The sequence below is a fragment of the Anabrus simplex genome, chromosome 3 (assembly GCF_040414725.1).
Source record: "Anabrus simplex isolate iqAnaSimp1 chromosome 3, ASM4041472v1, whole genome shotgun sequence".
NCBI lineage: Eukaryota > Metazoa > Arthropoda > Insecta > Orthoptera > Tettigoniidae > Anabrus > Anabrus simplex.
This window is the reverse complement of record NC_090267.1, coordinates 261,233,706-261,252,020: the sequence shown is the minus strand read 5'-3', so window position 1 is coordinate 261,252,020 and position 18,315 is coordinate 261,233,706. Positions and strand designations below refer to the sequence as shown.

General features: G+C 37.8%; 1 protein-coding gene across 3 annotated transcripts in view; it reads right to left on the bottom strand.

Moving 5' to 3' along the window:
* The window catches only part of LOC136866214 (WD repeat-containing protein 55 homolog), a 129,512-nt gene that overhangs the window by 76,335 nt on the left and 34,862 nt on the right, over positions 1 to 18,315 (bottom strand). For all 3 annotated transcript variants that reach the window (XM_067142994.2, XM_068226652.1, XM_067142995.2), the window contains one exon: positions 8,863 to 9,041. In XM_067142994.2, the coding sequence (XP_066999095.1) occupies positions 8,863 to 9,041 (179 nt within the window). The remainder of the gene's footprint in view (positions 1 to 8,862; positions 9,042 to 18,315) is intronic.

Sequence of the window (18,315 nt, the reverse complement as noted above, 5' to 3'; positions counted from 1 at the left end):
AGGGGTCTATTGCATTAAGTTTGTCCAATATGATGTTTTTATCAGTGGATCTGTTGTCGACGATGACAAAGATATCATCAAAAAATCTGCACCAAAAGAATATGTTATCTATTTTGCTGACTGATGTGTATTCTAAATAGTCTACATAAATTTTGGCCAGTATACCAGAAGCAGGAAATCCCATAGGTAGGCCCTGTTGTTGGTAGATAGTATCATAGAATTTAAAATAGTTGTTTCCAAAGGCAAATTCAAGTAATTTTATGAATTCTTCTATTTCTAAAGTTCTCAAATTGCTGTGGTTCCTTAGATTGGATTTGACTATTTCTATAGTTTTCTTGGTGGGAATGTTGGGATACATGTTTGTTATAATGAATGATGCGAGGATATGGTATTGCTCAATCTTTAGATCTTTGGTTTTATTACAAAAATCTATTGAATTCCATATAGTTTTGTTTGCTAAGAATGAGTATTGCTTCTTGAGGTATTTTTGAATGAATTGTGAGAGTTTATACGTTGGGCTTTCTCTGTACTTTATGATGGGTCTCATTGGTACATTTTCTTTGTGTATTTTGGGGTAGGCTTTGGCAGTCTATTGCTATAAGTTTAGTAGATTCTGTTTCAGTGGGAAGAAAATGTGTATTCTTTAGTAAAGATTTGAGATTTCTTTGGGTCTTTACGTATGATTTGAAAAGTGTTGTCTTGAAAATATTCTTTGTTTTTCATTATATATTCATCTTTGTCAATGATAACAGTGGTTTGCCTTTGTCAGCTTTCGTTATAAGTAGATTATTCTATTTTATCTTGTTTTTGAGTTTGTTTATATGCGATTTAATCCAAGGAAGGAGAGGCCGTGGACGACCATGAATGAGATGGAAGGATACCATCCAATGCAGCATTATAGACAGAAACCTGGACTAGGACACAGTGTTGGAGGAGGAGTGGTGGAAAGACCAAAGAAAGTGGAGAGGAACCATATTTGCCCTTACCCGGCTACAGCTGGCTAAAGGGAAATGATGATGATGATGATGATATATGTGATTTATTGACAATATTATTATTTAGGTTATTGTTGTGACTTTTATTAATGTATTATGAAAGCCTTTTCTTGGTTTCGTATCTGACTTCTTCGCGAAAATCGTATGGTATTTTTTGTATGGCATTCTCGGTTTCCGTGATGGTAATTGTAATGTTCTGGAAGGTTGATGTGTTACCCCAGTTATGTTTGGGACCAATATAGCAGTTTCTGTTTCGTTAAATGTGGTTTTTGTAAGATTTTTGACGGGTGGGTGGAATTTGTGTTCGATGACTTTGTTGGGATATGTTAGACTATTCATGTTCGGAATTCCAGCTGGTGATTTCGGTTTGGATGGTTGCTTTAATGCTTCCAATTTCTTGTTTAGTGTTTTTTGATAGCTAGATCTTTTATTTTTTCTTTAGAAATATGTTGAAAATAATCCCAGTGGCTAAATAATAACACATATTCAGTTCACATTTAGTATGCCCAATTTGGACACGATCTTTGACAGATTCACGTAGAAAATATTTCAGAGAATACAAGTAGAAAATAAATCTAAGGGACACGGGTCTAAAATATAAATAGAGAGGGCTTCAAAACGTTACCTCAGTAACAATAATATGATGCCTTTAAGTTGAGTTAGGACCTCTAGTGAAATGTACAGTATATCAGGCAATACATAAAGAGATTACTTCATTGCTTGCAGTCCTAACTCAACTTAAAGACATCATATTATGACAAGTAGATCACAACCATAATTTTTGTTATTATATGTGTTTTAATGTTATAATTATTCCTGTAACATTGTCTTTATCTGATACACATATGTTTTAGTTATCACATGATCTGTTTAATGTTTATTTTAGCTGAAGATGGCCAGTAAGTGGCTGAAACTAGTCCGAAGACTAATGTAATATTATTTACTTGATGTATTGTATTGAAAAGGTGGACCCAATTGTCATTATTTCTTATATACTGTGAGCATTCCTTCAGTAGGACCGAAGAGACAAGTAGGGCAATGGAAAACTGGGGTAAGTTGGTAAGTTATTTTTTGTTTTCTCATGCAGTAACAAATAGGAAGGAAGTGTATTGTATGAAATGAATTTAATTCATTCATCTAAAAGTATAAATATGTCAAATTACTAAAAAAGTACAATTTCCAATCACGAAAAATTGCACTGATTATTTGATTAAAATAAAAATGTCTAGATATACCTTTCAATACTCAAATTAAGCGGTTTATTTCCCTTGCATTTTTCACAACGATTCCCTTGCAGCTGTCCATTAAGAAACAGAGTTTACTGTTACAGTGTACGAATGCTTGTAAAATAAAAAAGCTAAGTTATTCATGTGAGGAAACCCAAGGATCATTCAGATAAGTGCAGTTGTTCGGCAAAGACTGGATGGGTCACGTGATTTCGCTCGTTCGTGAGCAACCCGGGCCTGCCTTTTTTGTTCCATTAAACCATAACTGATGAATGTTGCACCCTTCTTCTCACACTCTTACCCTTATAAAATATGAAGGTGAACATCAACTGATGCCAGGGATGTTTTTCAATGGATTGAAGGGAATGAGTCATTCCCCTTAAAAAGTTATCAAAAAAAAAAAAAAAAAAGCCTAACATCTTGCAAGACAAGAACTTCCTCTCAGAGCGCATGCAGAAGATAAAAATTCCTTAAACCGTAGAAATAACATAGAACTCATAACACTGCTGAGCATGTACGGCACACTGACAGTTATTATTGATGAAACTACTGATATTTTTCTCCATTCCCAACTTTCAACTGTTGTCAGTTACACGTCTGCTGATGGAGAAGTATGAGAAAGATTTCTTTGATTTTCTGAAGCAAGCACCGATCTCAACGCTCTTGCTCTTGCAGATCACGTGTTCCACATAACGGATGAGTACAAGTGTTCCACATAATGGACGAGAACAACTGAGGTTCTAAACTTGTCGCTCAATGTTACAATGGAACCCAGTGATGTCAAGAGAACTCAGTGTTTTACAGGAAAGAGTGAAAGACAAATATCCCGGCGCTTTATTCATACATTGCCTTGTTCACAGATTGAACCTTGTATTTGCACAGTCAATCTCTAATATAAAAAATGTAAAATATTCTTCATGACTGAGTACCTTGGATTCTTCCTTTTCTAATCTGACGAAAAGAATTACGGCATTAGCTAAGGAAATCAAGAGACGATTTCCTAAAGTGTGTCCAACATAATGGAATTCAATTGAAGACTTAATGAAACAGTTTGTAAAGTAATCAGTTATTCAAGAATACCCTTGATAATCTAGAGTAATGTAATAGTCAAATGTATCACGAAACTTGAGGTTTTAACAGTGTTCTCTCAGAATTCTAGTTCCAATTTCTTTATATTAGTTTTCATTGAAATATTTTGCATGACCGATCCTCTCTTTGAAGTTCTTGAAACAAAAGCAATCATGAAAAACAAAATTCAGTTGAAAGCGAGTGGAATAAATTTCAAGAGAGCTGCAAGCTCCCAAAGAAGAGGCAAAATCAAAGTGATATAAGTGACATAAATTCATGTTACCACTGCATATATTGCAAGATCTCAGAGTATGGTTCGAAGCACTTAAGAAATTAACATTTTTACCATTAGTTGATCAAAAGAACATGAAGAAAAGTTTTCCTGAAGCAGCATTCTGTTCTTTGAAATAAATTTATGGTCAACATTTTGGCTTCGCCTGTCTCAGAAGTGAGCTCAGTGTAGCTTATTCCTCAGATGAATACCTTACGATGTACAGTCTAGAACTCTTGTTTTAATTTCAATAATATTGGTTTGTTATCTTTTGTCTTTTTTTTTAATTGCTCACGTAATTTGCATCGATTTCAACCATCCCAGTGTTCAGTGCTACTGCCAAATGTTCATTTTCGGCACTTTGGATAATCCTCACCTACTGCAGGAACACCGAGGGACAGCAAAGGCTCTCGAACTTGTTTCTGCTGACGATTGAGAAGACATTGGCTAAAATTGACATCACCATAGAATGAAGAAGAATCTACAGCCTTGCCATAGTATTCCAATACCAGACCAATTATATAAGAAAAGACGGATGGAATTAACTTTCAAATAGGACAAGACAATGTGAATTAGAACATTTATTTTAATTTTATATCTTCTTATCTTTTGGTGTGTACCTCCCTTACTATTAACGAGCGAATGCGAGGGATGGCATTCTTGCACAACCATCTGCTGCAACTACTAGTGTGTGCTGTCACTGCAATAAAATCTGTGCATCCAGAATCGGACTGTTCAGCCATCTGAGACGACACAATTAATATGTCCAAATGACATTGTATTTATATACTACATATTCGTTGACGAATAAATGCCTATGATGATGTTCTTACTATTAAAGTAACGTGCTGCAGCTGACTAATACTCCAGACTAAGGAAGCACATTGCCTTAACTTAAGATCATCATTCTTTTTTTTTTTTTTTTTTCCCATTCTCTTGTATCTCCTATTACTTACCTCATAACAACATCTACTATCAAACAATGCTCACTTCCATCCTCCACTGAAGGCTGCAGCTGAAAATGTTAGCATTTGTTTTATCTACTTGTGCTTACATGGTAAGTCGCTGTTCTCCCTCTTTCTATGGATATATCTTTCATACTTGTTTGTCCTACCACAGCATTTATTATTCTACTTAAAATTAACCCAAAAATGAAAAGGAACAGAAATATTTTTTGGTAAAATTTATAACCACAACATTCACAGCCAAAGAGTTAACATTTGGTAGCAATTTACAGGTATTCATGTATTTAGGGAGTTCAGTAAGGCAACACAATTTTACCACCAGGTAAGACACCTGCTGTGGGATGAGCAAATACCCATGAAAACAAAAATGACATTGTACAAGTCCTATTATACACCAATTCTTACACACAGTCTCGAAATCACAACACTGACCAGTAGAGATAATTCCAAACTTCAGGCAACTGAAATGAAATTCCTACGCACTATGATCCAAAAAACCAGGAAAGACAAGATTAGGAATGAGAAAATCAGAGAAGAAGTAGGAATAGATGATTCCCTCCTCAATAAGATTCAGATATCAAGACTGAAGTGGTTTGGTCACATGAAGAGGATGCCAGTAAACAGAACTGCAAGGAAGGAATTTGACAGAAAGGTAGAAGGAAGACGACCCATGAGAAGGCCACGAAGGAAATGGATAGATTTAGTTAAGAGCGATGTACTGCTGAGAGGTCATGATTGGGACAAGTTGGTGGAGGAAGAATGGTACAAGGACAGGATGAGATGGAGGAGGCTCATATACCACAACCTGAAAACTGGAGATGGTTTAGGATGATGATGATGATGAGGGTGTAGTGTATAAGCTGATGAATACAGGTTTTTTTATGCAGTCTAGAGACTCAAATACAAGATTTAGTCACTGATTATTTAAGCATAATTATAATGATCGAAACAGACTTTCAACCTATTAGGTCGTGTTACGTACATTTAGTATGTGTAGAAGAGATGTTAAGTACAAAACAAAAATGGCCAACCGGACACCAGTGCAATCCGAACCCACAACCCACAATTTCTTCAACATCTGCTTGGACATCAATAAACGAGACCACAGCTCAAAACTGTTTCCTGTTTCCGCAAAGTGAGCTTCATTCTTTCAGCAACTGATGACTTTTCAACAGAAATAATGGAAGGCACTGATGATCTACATGAAGAATGTGACCAGCTTGGGACAGACGAAGAAGACGTGAATTTTGCTGCATATGTTAAATGTGATGACAATGTTGCCACCTGCAAACCCACAACCTCCCACTGGTGTCCGGTTGGCCAGTTTTGTTCTGTACTTAACATCTCTTCTGATGATGAAAACTTACAACCCGATTTTCCAGTCAAAGATCGGGTCAGGGATGGGATGAATGAAGCCCCCAAGTTAAAGCAAGGATAGGAATTGTGCCGGCTGCTGAGGCCTGTTGCACTTCTCTGGGGCAATGATTAATGACTGACAGATGAAATGAAATTATAATGGAGAGCGTTGCTGGAATGAAAGATGACAGGGAAAACCGGAGTACCCGGAGGAAAACCTCCCGCCTCCGCTTTGTCCAGTACAAATCTCACATGGAGTGACCAGGATTTGAACCACAGTATCCAGCGGTGAGAGGCTGGCGTGCTGCCGCCTCAGCCACTGAGGCTCACTTAACATCTCTTCTACACATACTAAATGTACGTTACACGACCTAATAGGTTGAAAGTCGGTTGCAATTACAATGCGGCCGTAAAAATCAATTTTCATAATTATAATGGGCATCTTCAATATAAACATTCTTGAACCTAACTCTCCTCAGACAACCCAACTTTTAACTTCTTTCAAAGCTTGCAACTTAATGTTTCTCCTTCTCAATGATGCACATAACACACCTTAATTGATCTCATTGCCACTAATCAACCTGAATAATATTCACCAGGGTCAAATAAGCGTCCAAGGTATATCGCAGCATGATGCCATATTTATCTGAATAATTTCATATTGAGATCTACGAAGAAGTGATAAGAATAAATTTTTACAAGACACAGATGCAGTGCCATGGCAGGATATACAGTTGAAACTGGTTAGGCCGTCCCTCTTTAGCGTGTTTCCCTGGTTATCACATCATTATTCCTAAGTCCTAGTTCATGTCCTATTAAATACATGCTAAAGAAACCTGGATAGCACATTTATGTCACTCTTTAGTACGTTAACTCCCACCATAAGGAATTTAAATTAGCGTTCCGGGCCACGTTGCATGCAGGTCGCTCCAGCCACAGCTGGTGTGCGTAAGAATTTGGCAAAGAACTTAATTTCACGACGGCAGACTACTCAGACAACACAGTGCACTAGCGTGTCGGCGTACGGCTAGTTGCCTTGGCTACAGGTAGCGTCAGTCCCAAGGCAGTCTTTACTGTGGTTGTTTCGATAGCGCAACAGTACTTTGTCTGAGTGTTGTTTCTTAATCTTGGTGCTTAATTTTCATTTGTACATGAACAGTGTAACGTATTAAATTAGGCCTACTGTACGAACGTATACAGCTGACGTGTAGCGCTTATCTCTACGTTCAATTAGGCCTATTGTACTTAAACATAGGACTAGTGATTTGCAAGACATTACCAACGAGGAAAAATCGAGAAAGTAGATGCTAATCCACACATGAAACGTGTGCAAATTGTCCGGATGTTCAACATTCCTACGACAACTTTAAATACACTAGTAAGCAATCGTGTTGTTCATGATCACTGTGCCGTGCACCCACTTGATACATCTTAGAAATGTATGTGTGGTGTTTCTTCCCGCGAACTGTACAAGCCATCTCCAACCAGTGGACCAGGACATGGTCCAGTGTGTGAAGCAGAAATATAGAAAGATTCTCATGCACAAGAGATTGGCATTCCTGAAAACAGCTTCATGTAAAATCACAATTCTGGATGCCATGCATTTCTTAAAATCTGCTTGGACATCAGTAAATGAGACTACAGTTCGAAACTGTTTCTACAAAGCGAGCTTCGTTCGTTCAGCAACTGATGACGTTTCAATGGAAATCTGGAAAGCACTGATGATCTAGATGAAGAATGTGAACATCTTGGGACAGATGAAGAAGATGTGAATTTTTCTGCATATGTTGAATGTGATGACAATGTTACCACCTGCGAAGTGCAGACAGTAGACAAAGCTGTCATCTTTGGATACCCGAAAATACTCGCGAAGATCAATCGACCAGAGATTCAATCTATAATGTTACATAATACTAAGATACTATTCATGTCATCAGTAAAAGTCTTAGGCGTCACTTCTGATGATGACATATCATGGAAAACACATATTATGAACATCACCCAGATAACATTCTCTGCACTGCACATGCTGCGTGCTATAAATACTTATTTCATGAAAAACTGTAAAAAAAAAAAATGTAAAATTAAAAAAAATTGTGGTAGAAGCTCTGGTTTTCCCTCATTTCGATTATTGTGATGCAATTTATACAGACACTGGGCGCATGTTATTGAGCAGATTGCAACGTAATCAAAATGCATGTGTGAAATACGTCGGTAACCTACAGTACTATGACCATGTAACTCCTTCATATAACCACATATCTTGGCCCGAAGAGATATCCGTTGCACTGTGCATACCCTATGCCATCTCCATAAAATTATTCTTCAGAGCCATTTTACCTTACTTCATATTTCAAATATCTCTCATCCTATCACTAACACTAGATCTACTAATAAATCTATCCTTGCTTTACCTATCCACAGAACTGCCACTTACGATAATTCATTCCAGTAATTGCCTACCACGTGTGGAACTTCCTTCCTGAAAGTAGTAGAAGGTTAACTGCTATTTGCACTTTCAAAGAAGCACTTATGTAAATTTGATGCTGCTACTCACAACCATTCTATTGTCATGGATGCCCTTGTAGAAGATTAGTTCAAATTCTTAATCATTTTATTTTTCAAATGTTATTACGTTTTATGCACTACCTCTTTTTTTACACATAAAACATCAGTTTTAAGAATTTTTCCTTTTATTATGTTGAATGCATTTCAACTTAATTTCGTCACTCATCATTTTTGTATTATTTCAAATTTACCTTGTATTTAATCTACTTATTGTAATGTGATACAATGTAATAAACATATATTTCAGTGGCTGCTTAGATGGAAGAGAAGGCCCGAAGGCCTTAATCTTGCCAGGTAAAATAAAACATTACTAACTAAGATTTCATAGCCATAGTACTGAAGCAGAAACAAGAAAAATTAGTCAGTTTGTTAGAATCTGCTAATTAAATGCATGTAAGTGTGAGGGTACTCACAAGACCACATCTCCACAAATGGTGGCTGCAGCAAGGATGTCCTTCTGAGGATGAAAGCATAAGTCCACGACGTAATCATCACACTGTATGTCGGGAGGATGTTCTCTGACTCTCTGCTTCTCCTGTATTATTGCCTTCACTAATTCGTCTTCTTCTTCTTCTTCCTCTTCATTTTTGTTCTATAAAGATGAAGGAATCTTTTGAAATAATTCAGAGATGTTGACACTCAAACTTTATCATATACTGGAAAATCTTTTGGAACACATGCCCAGTTACTGAGTTTTGAAATACTCGCCAACTAAAATAATGCCTCAGCTCTACACTTCAGACTTATTTTATTTATTTATTCCTGACTTACATTTGTGGCGAAGTTAGGGCTCACGGCCCTCTCTTACACTTAACCACTATAAACAAAATTTAAAAATGTAAACATAAAAGTACATAGAAATTCTAAAAAGAAATAATACTACGGACAGATAATTCTAAGTTAGGCCTACATATCAGTACAGCAGTTAATGTGACACTACTACTACTACTACTACTACTACTACTACTACTACTACTACTACTACTACTACTACTACTACTAATAATAATAATAATAAATGAAGAAAACCCATTCTCACAACATACACACAATGACACACAACTCAGTTTTATGTTCTCAGGAAAAACTTTCTGCAAGCAGATTTGAATTTATGAGAGGAAGTAAGGTGCCGAATGTCCATTGGGCGTGTATTCCAGAGTCTCGATGCGGTAACTATAAAGGAATGATTGTAGGAATTCGTTCGACTTAGTGGAATTTCAAGTAGAGAACCCGAACGGGTACTAATTTCATGGAATGAGGAAAGGAAACGAAAATTAGAAGAGAGGTAAGTAGGAGTGTTCGTCGAGAGCACTTGGTAAACAAGTGTCATTAGGTGAAAATTCCTTCGTTCATTTATGCGTAGCCATTCCAAGGTTTTGAAATATGGTGTAACGTGAGCGTCATGTCGCAGTTGGAAGGCATATCGTATGCATGAGTTTTGTGCTTGCTGAAGTCTCAAAGCTTGGTCAGCATTTAGATTGACTAGTACCGTATCACAGTAGTATAAAATTGGGAACAGTAGTGCTTGGATTAATTTTAATTTAAGTTTTTGAGGAAAAGAATTCTTGTGACGTTTCAGGGGATATAGAGCTGCATGAACCTTTCTACATACATTTGTTACGTGTTCATTCCAGGTCAGATTCTCATTGATGGAGATTCCAAGATTAGTAACATTTTTAAGGTACGGTACAGCAATGTCATTGATTATGATTGGAGGAGGATTGATATTGCTTATTACATGTAATAATTTAGAGTTTCCTATGATAATACTTTGTATTTTACGAGGATTTAGGAGAAAGTGGTTGTTTTTAGCATAGGCAGTAAGCCTTTCAATATCCGAATTAATATGCTGAACTGTTTAATGTAAATTGTTTGTAGTGGTGTGTTTGTATATCTGCATATCATCAGCATATAAGTGCTAGTTGCAATACTGAAGTGTGGAAGATATGTCATTAATATGCAAGACGAACAGTAAGGGCCCTAGAACAGACCCTTGAGGGACACTGGATGATTTTACAGCCCATTGGGATCTTTGATTGTTTACCACTACGCACTGGTGACGATTTCTAAGGTACGACTTAAAAAAATTAAGGGCTAACGGGCCGATACGCAGAGAGCGTAGCTTGGATAATAGTATGTCTATATTTACCGTGTCAAACGCACTACTAAAGTCAAGGAGTGTCAGTATCGTCACCTGCCGTTTGTCCATTGCTAGTCTTATGTCATCTGTTACCCGAAGAAGTGCAGTCGTAGTACTGTGTCCCTTTCTGAAACCAGATCGCAATGGGTCAAAAAGAGAATGTCTGGTTAAAAATTCTACTAGCTGCTCGTGTACAACTCGTTCAAGAACTTTCGAGAGAGGGGGAAGAATCGAAATAGGCCGGTAATCAGATGGCGCATTTGGTGTGGTACCGGTATGCTTTAATATTGGGGTTACTAGAGCATCCTTCCATGCAGTTGGAAACGTCCCTGTGGTGAGACAGTGGTTTACAATGTGGGTAATAATTGGTAGGACCGCGCCAATAATGTTTTTTATAAAGCTTATTGGGATGTTATCTGCTCCTTTAGCTTGTGACTTAACTGAATTCGGTAGGACCACGCCAATAATGTTTTTTATAAAGCTTATTGGGATGTTATCTGCTCCTTTAGCTTGTGACTTAACTGAATTCAAAATAAAAAAAGACTTCAGGAGCCATATAAGCCTAATTCTCATTTGATCTTCGATAGGCTACATCTAGGAGTGTTGCTGTAAGGTCTGTGGTAGGAAGTTTAATACCAAAGATAAGGACAGGTATCCAACAGCAATTACAGTTTGTCTTGAGTGACCTGAGAAAGATTCACTGATCTCCAAACTGTTTGGAAAATCCTCCCAGTCAGATCATATGAGATACATCACCACCACCACCACCACCACCACCACTGGTCGTCATCTATTCGACCTGCAGCACTATGGACTATCGCCTAACATCAAAGTTTCCATTGAAGCAAACTCTAGTGAAGCACAAGCATGGAAATTCTGTTCCATTACTCCCTGTAAGCTTTCTGTAGATCATCCAGGGTGATGGACAGTGATGCTGGAGACACCTTTTCAACAGTCCAAATGTGCAGATATCTAATGGACTAGCGCCAGAACTCTTGAAGAATTTTTCCTTTTATTATATATGAATGTATTTCTCTTGACATGAATTACCCACATAACTGAATCCTCTGACAAACATAAACCCACATGGGAAACTGTTCTGGCAGTATGGGTGACACTTTCCTTGGGGCCTTCTTCCTGGTGCTTTTCATGGGCAAATATTTCGCCAAGGGCTCTTGTTGTAATGGTCCACAACAGCTTTCGCAGTAGTCACCCTGAATGCGAGTTCATTCTCCCAGTACTGTTTCACTAAGAGAGTGTACAAAAAATGTGCACGAAAAAGGGCCATAACATACCCTTCCCAACAATGGTTGATTTGGTGCCATTTCCAAAAAAAACATAACACCAAACCCATAGTTCCAATGGCCACTCACCAGGTGGCAGTACTATTATGCAATCTGTCAGATATAAACCAAATAGTTCAATGTTTATCTAGAAAAGCTGAATTTAAAAGGTTGGTTGTTCAAGAGGTTGGTTAAACACTGGATACTGAGATTTGATATTTATTAATTCTTGCATCTCACCACCAACTCTTGCTAGCAGACCTGTTTCTTCAAAGTTCAGTAATAAGCAGTAGCAGCGATTAGGGGGGGCGAGGGGGAGCAGTCGCCCTCCCCGTCCCCACTTTGTGGAGACAACATTACATATTCCATTTCATATAGCAAAAAATAAGAATTGTGGGGATCATTTAAAAAAAGTCATTTACACAAGCCCTATTATCTTATCAGCTAATTCTTTCCTTTATTTTATTGAATTATTAACAGAATTATTAGCAGAAATACGCATAAAATGTTGTTCGTCGTGGCCAACCTATTTGTATAGCGCCACAGCAATTAGTGGAGGCTTTGCATGTGCTGGAGGAAGGGTGGCAGGAGTATATATTTTTTGCCTGGATCATGGACACAGAAGTATGATACACCCGCTTGCCACGAGCATTCATCAGTCTGGCAGTCTCTTTAGTGTCTGTTAGTTTCTTAATGTGTAATTAAATACTAAATTATTTTTAATTATATAATCTGCCGTACTTCTATTTAATTGTAATTCATGTGTAATTATTTTTCCTTTGGTGAAAGTTTTATTGTATTTTATTGAATCAAAATCTCAAAAAAAAAATCTATTATTGGCCGGGTTGAGTGGCTCAGGCAGTTAAGGCTCTGGCCTTCTGAACCCAAGTTGGCAGGTTCGATCCTGGTTAAGTACGGTGATATTTGAAGAGGCTCAAATACGTCAGCCTCGTGTTGGTAGATTTACTGGCACGTAAAACTCCTGAGGGACAAAATTCTGGCTCCTTGGCATCTCCTGAAACCATCAAAAGTAGTTAGTAGGACGTAAAAATAATAAAATTATTATTTAACTATTATTACCGCATTTAAATTACTAAACTGTCTCGAACTTTCCCCGAGGGTTTATAAACTGCGGATTTTCACGTCTCTTGGCCAACCGATCGTCATCTTACTGAGTGTGTGTGTCAAGCAGGAGGCGGGAGGCCCCTTCGTCAGCTGCTAGAGCTTCCACAAGGTAATGGCCATATAACATCTTTCTTTCTTTCTTTCTTTCTTGCTAGCTCCGCAGTTTAACCCGAGGGAAAGGTCCAAATCATCAATTATGTAACCTACTTTTCTGAAAATGTAACTTTCTGCCAGCTAATGTAATAACTTCATAAAATCTTTAACTGTAAATCGGAGATAGAGAGTGACGTACCCTCTCGAGCTCCCCTTCATCTTGGTTTGAGGTGACTACGTTTGTAACTGTTTTTCTTCCTTTCCGTAATGTAATAATTTACCCTTATACGATTCACCTCAGCAGGTTGGGAATAGCCCCTGTTTCACCGGCCTTGTGCCCCTTAGGTTTTTTAGTTTTCACTATCTTGGAGCACTGTACGTCTCCATTCAGTTTGGGTTTTGGGCCATTTTACTTAACCTGTTCTTTTCCGCAAAAGCCCTGTAGGTTGGGTACAAGATACCCCTGTTTTACATTGTAAGCTGGGCCATGGAAGGCCAGAGTGTGTACGATTTTTGATGTTGCCCCCAGGAGGCTGAAAGGAAACGGAGAGCCTGTTAGCTCTTTCTCTAATTTTGTAATTGTAAAGTGTGCCTCTGGGAGGCTAGATATTGCATATTTAAGAGCAAGTGCTCTTTGAATTAGGGGATTTCTGCCCTTTACTAAAGTTGTCCTTCTTTAAATTGTAAATTTGAGCTGGGAGCTCAAGCATTATAAAGTGAAGGGCTCGAAGCCCAGGACCTGTCAAATTCTCTAATATTGTATTTTTCTTGACTTGTTCCAAAATTGCTAAATGTACCTGTTATATTGTTATTTGTTGATTTTTAAAAGTCTAAAGAAATATAACCTTTGTTGAAGTTTTAAATTAACTTCGATATTGTAGATAGACCCATTCACCTCAGCACCTTCTTTCACCTCTGCGATCCGCGATAAACCCCGGATTGGAGAAGGTGACTCCAGACATCTGAAGGATAGCACCTACAGTAGATAAATAAAGTGATACCACGTTTATAGGCTTACCTCCAAAATGAAAGTTTACACCCTTCCCGCCTTCCCTGAAAATCATGCATATAGTTTGATGATTGATTAATATTTGTTGTTTAAAGGGGCCTAACAAAGGTCATTGGCCCCTAATGGTAAGAAATGAGACGAAAAGAAAACTTAAAAGTCCAAAATCATTCACTGACTGGAATTCAAAGCGTGAGGACAAAGAATGAATGGATGGGCGGATATGAATTTAAAACGATCAGTGGATCCGACCCACAGTGCCTCACATGCACAGAAGCTGGCACAAAACAATGGTACTAGTTTCACCAAACTAAATTCTTTGATCGCCATGGGAAAAGGAAAAGAAATTAAACATACACGAAACTGATCATTTTAAGCAATAAGTACAAAGGGTTAAGTTAAGAGTACAACTAGTTTTTATATATAGGTTAGGAAATGGCCAAATCTGCTATATTGGATGTTTAGCTTAACAAAAATAAATAGTTTAAATCAAGATAAATGGTAGTAATACCGATATGTATGAATATGTATGAAGCATCAAATGTTTACCCTGAAAGTGTTCTTTACCAAAGCACGAGATTTCACATTTTCATAAACCTGATTATAGGAGTCAAGTCAAGCATCTTGACTGAATTATTCTACTGCGATTTAACACAAATTAAACTTACACTTTATGATTCACTGTTCACAAACTTGTAAGCATTTTTAAAAACTGAAAGCCATGATTTGTAATTTGGGCAGGCTACTTATTCACTAAGATACAGAAATCAAGGTAGCTACTGTACATATTAAAAGTTGAACTTTTTACTACTAGGAAGTGTAGATAGAGACAGCATGTGTTCCACAAGGAAAATTCCTAGCTATCATTTCAGCCAGCTGCTGTAGTGATCTCCTTCACCCCACTCAAAAAAAATATAAATAAAAAGAAACAAAGAGATTAAGCCTCATATGATTTCCAATAAAAATTTGAGTCAGTTTGGTAATGATCGTCACCATAAGACCTATCTGTGTCAGTGTTACGTAAAGCAAAGTGTAAGTTTGGTAACGAGCATCTCCTAAAAATTCAGATGAAATACAGCTATCACAGGCTCGAGTACAAGGCAACTTTATCAGAAATTAAGTTCCCAGGAGAAGACCAATGTTCTCCCTTTCCACAGTTTGAGATCTAGCTCAAGAAGCCTGCAGTTCTTAATACTGAAATTCTGAATGCCAAAGAAATTATTTTTTGATTTCAAATGCCTATCAATAAGCGAGTTAGAACAGGTGTCGTCAATCGAGAGCGAAATGCCTTCGGAGTCAGTTTGCTCCCTGCTCTCGAGGAAAGAGAGCACCTTAGCAAGTAAGTAGGGGAAGTGCATGACATAGTATGTACTGCAGGTCAGTGGCGCAAAGGTATAACAAATCTTTCTGCACAGGTTAGATTGCAACACAATACACGTGAACTCATGAGAGGTGACACTAGTGTGTTACCGTCTTTATCCTCACACCACACGACGTTCAACTCTAGTCGGTTAATGTTGCATTTACTATGGAAGAGATTTCAGCACAGTGTAGGCCATCGACGCCAACAAGTTTCAAACCTTCTTGGGAAGAAGAGTATTTAATAGTTCAAGAAAATAACACACCAAAATGTGTAATATGTAATAAAATATGGAATCACGTTAGAAGAACATAAAGAGGTTTTAACATGAGAGTAGGTTTCAGGATATACAGGCGTTAGAAAAGGATCTGCAGGTGTTCGGTATTCCCTTCTCAGTGGATGTGCAAACTGTTATACCAGAACTGCAGCCTGAACTGATTGGCTTACAGTGCAATACTCAAATGAAAGACAGGTTTGCAAACACAAACAGTACGACTGAATTTTATGTTCGTTTTCCATGGGAGAGATTTCATAAAGAGTGTACACATTTTATTTTTATTTTTGCTATTTGCTTTATGTCGCACTGACACAGGTAGATCTTATGGCGACGATGGGATAGGAAAGGCCTAGGAATGGGAAGCGGCCGTGACCTTAATGAATGAAACCACGGAAAACCATCTTCAGGGCTGCCAACAGTGGGATTCGAACCCACTATCTCCCAGATGCAAGCTCACAGCTGTGCGCCCCTAACTGCACGGCCAACTCGACCAGTGTACACATTTAATGCTCATATTGTAAGTATATTCGGATCAACTTATTTATGTGAAAATATGTTTTCATTAATGAATATTTGTAAATCTAGACACAGATGTAGGCTCACCGATGAAAACCTGAAATGTGTTTTGCAACTTGCCAGTACGCAAATGATAGTACCGAACATTGACACACTACTATCTAAACGAACCCAAAGGTCCCGTAAAGGAGGAGTACACCACTGATATGTTTCAGTTTGTGTTTAATTTGCTGTCATAGTCATAAATGCCATACAAATATTGAAATGTACGTTAATAAGAGTGCAAAGAATGTCACAGGTGAACAATGTAGTGGAAGTGGAAAATGTTTATTGAAGCCTTTATTTGTAAAGTGTGGCAATGTTTTATTTGAAACAACCTAACCTGTACAGTATAATATTTGTAACATATGTATTTGTAAAAAGTAGATTTCAGTTCTGTACTTAATGGAAGTATCCAGAAAGTTACATGAATGTTTGAACAGGGTGTGTTGCCTTTGTTGGTTATGTGTTCTAGAAGGCATTTTCTAACTATTCTGGAAATGGAAGATTCGCGAACGTGCGTATTCGAGAAGTTTAGTTAAAGTTCGCAACTGAAAGTAGGAATTGTGTTTGGTGAAACTAGGTGGGGATGGGCGGACTCATGCATTCTGATTGGCTACTCCAAGGCCAGGGTTTACCTATATATAGAGAGCGAAGCTGCGTTCGTGATAATTCGGTCTACGTTGTGTGCAACGTCTCAGTTCCGGGATGGGCTCCCTTCGGGTAAGCACTCTTGAATTCCGTTCCGGCTAAAATTTCCGTAATGTTCGGTTGCTAATTCGTATAGGAGTCTGCCCTAGCCGAACCTAGATTCGCCAAATTAATTTTTTTATGACGCCTTAGCTTTTCAGCTGGGGTTGCCGTTTGTTTTCGAGGCATTCCCATTTCTTGTTTCAAGAAATATGTAGATTGTAGTTTAATATATTTAGCCTACCTTGGGGTTTGCCTCTGGTAGTTCAGTGTCACTTGAAGTACGCTAGAGTTTTGGAGAGTACGTTTACTTCACTGTAAATTGCATTGTACAACTGCATTGGTAACTAGATGTATAGTTGGTTTGAAATTTTGAACTCGCAGAAAAGCATTATCAAAGAACCTCTAAGTTATGTGTATCACAGAGTTTATAGTTCGTAAGTTGCAAATTGGTGGATTTTGTTTCGGAATGTATTTGTAAAATTTCATTTGTAAATAAAATTTTTCAAATTTAAGGATCACGGCGAATTATTTCGGAAACTGCAACCTAAGCCATGTCCATGCCCTCGGTAGAGTCCTAGCTCCTTCCACCTTCCTGGTTTATTGTCCACTAGTTGGCCCTACTGACATTTACGTATTATGTTGTTGTTGGCAGAGATCTGCGTAGTTCAGCTGATGTTTCGCTGAGTGTGTAGTGTTTTCTGACATTGTGTAGTTGCTCTTACTTCCCCCCCCCCCCCCCTTATGGTGTTTAGTGCTTTGTTTTGTGTAACCACTGTAGTAGCGTGTTTAATTTGCTGTCATAGTCATAAATGTCATACAAATATTGAAATGTATGTTAATAAGAGTGCAAAGAATATGTACAATATGTAGAAATACCATAAATTGTATTTTCTTTCGGTAAATGTACATGTCACAAAGCTTCAGTTAATCATGAAAATGTATTTATTCAGGAAATATTGCACACTGCTGTATATTTCCTTTGTCGATGAATAATTTTCTTGTCCTGTTATACTCCGTAATCTGTGTCCTGTTCGTCTCATATGATTCATGCTGAAAATTATTATTATTATTATTATTATTATTATTATTAAAGCTGTTGTTCATATGGTAACATTTCCGAGCGGCAAGTACAGTATGGTCAAGGTATGCAACCCACCTATCTGTTGCTCTCTTGTCACGTGATCAACACCCGTCCCGAGTGGAGCAAGTAACACCGGCTACCTAGAGCAACTACGTGATGACGTCTGAGTTAGAACACTGCAAGTACAGTACGGTCAAGGTATGTAACCCACCTATCTGTTGCTCTCTTGTCACGTGATCAACACCCGTCCCGA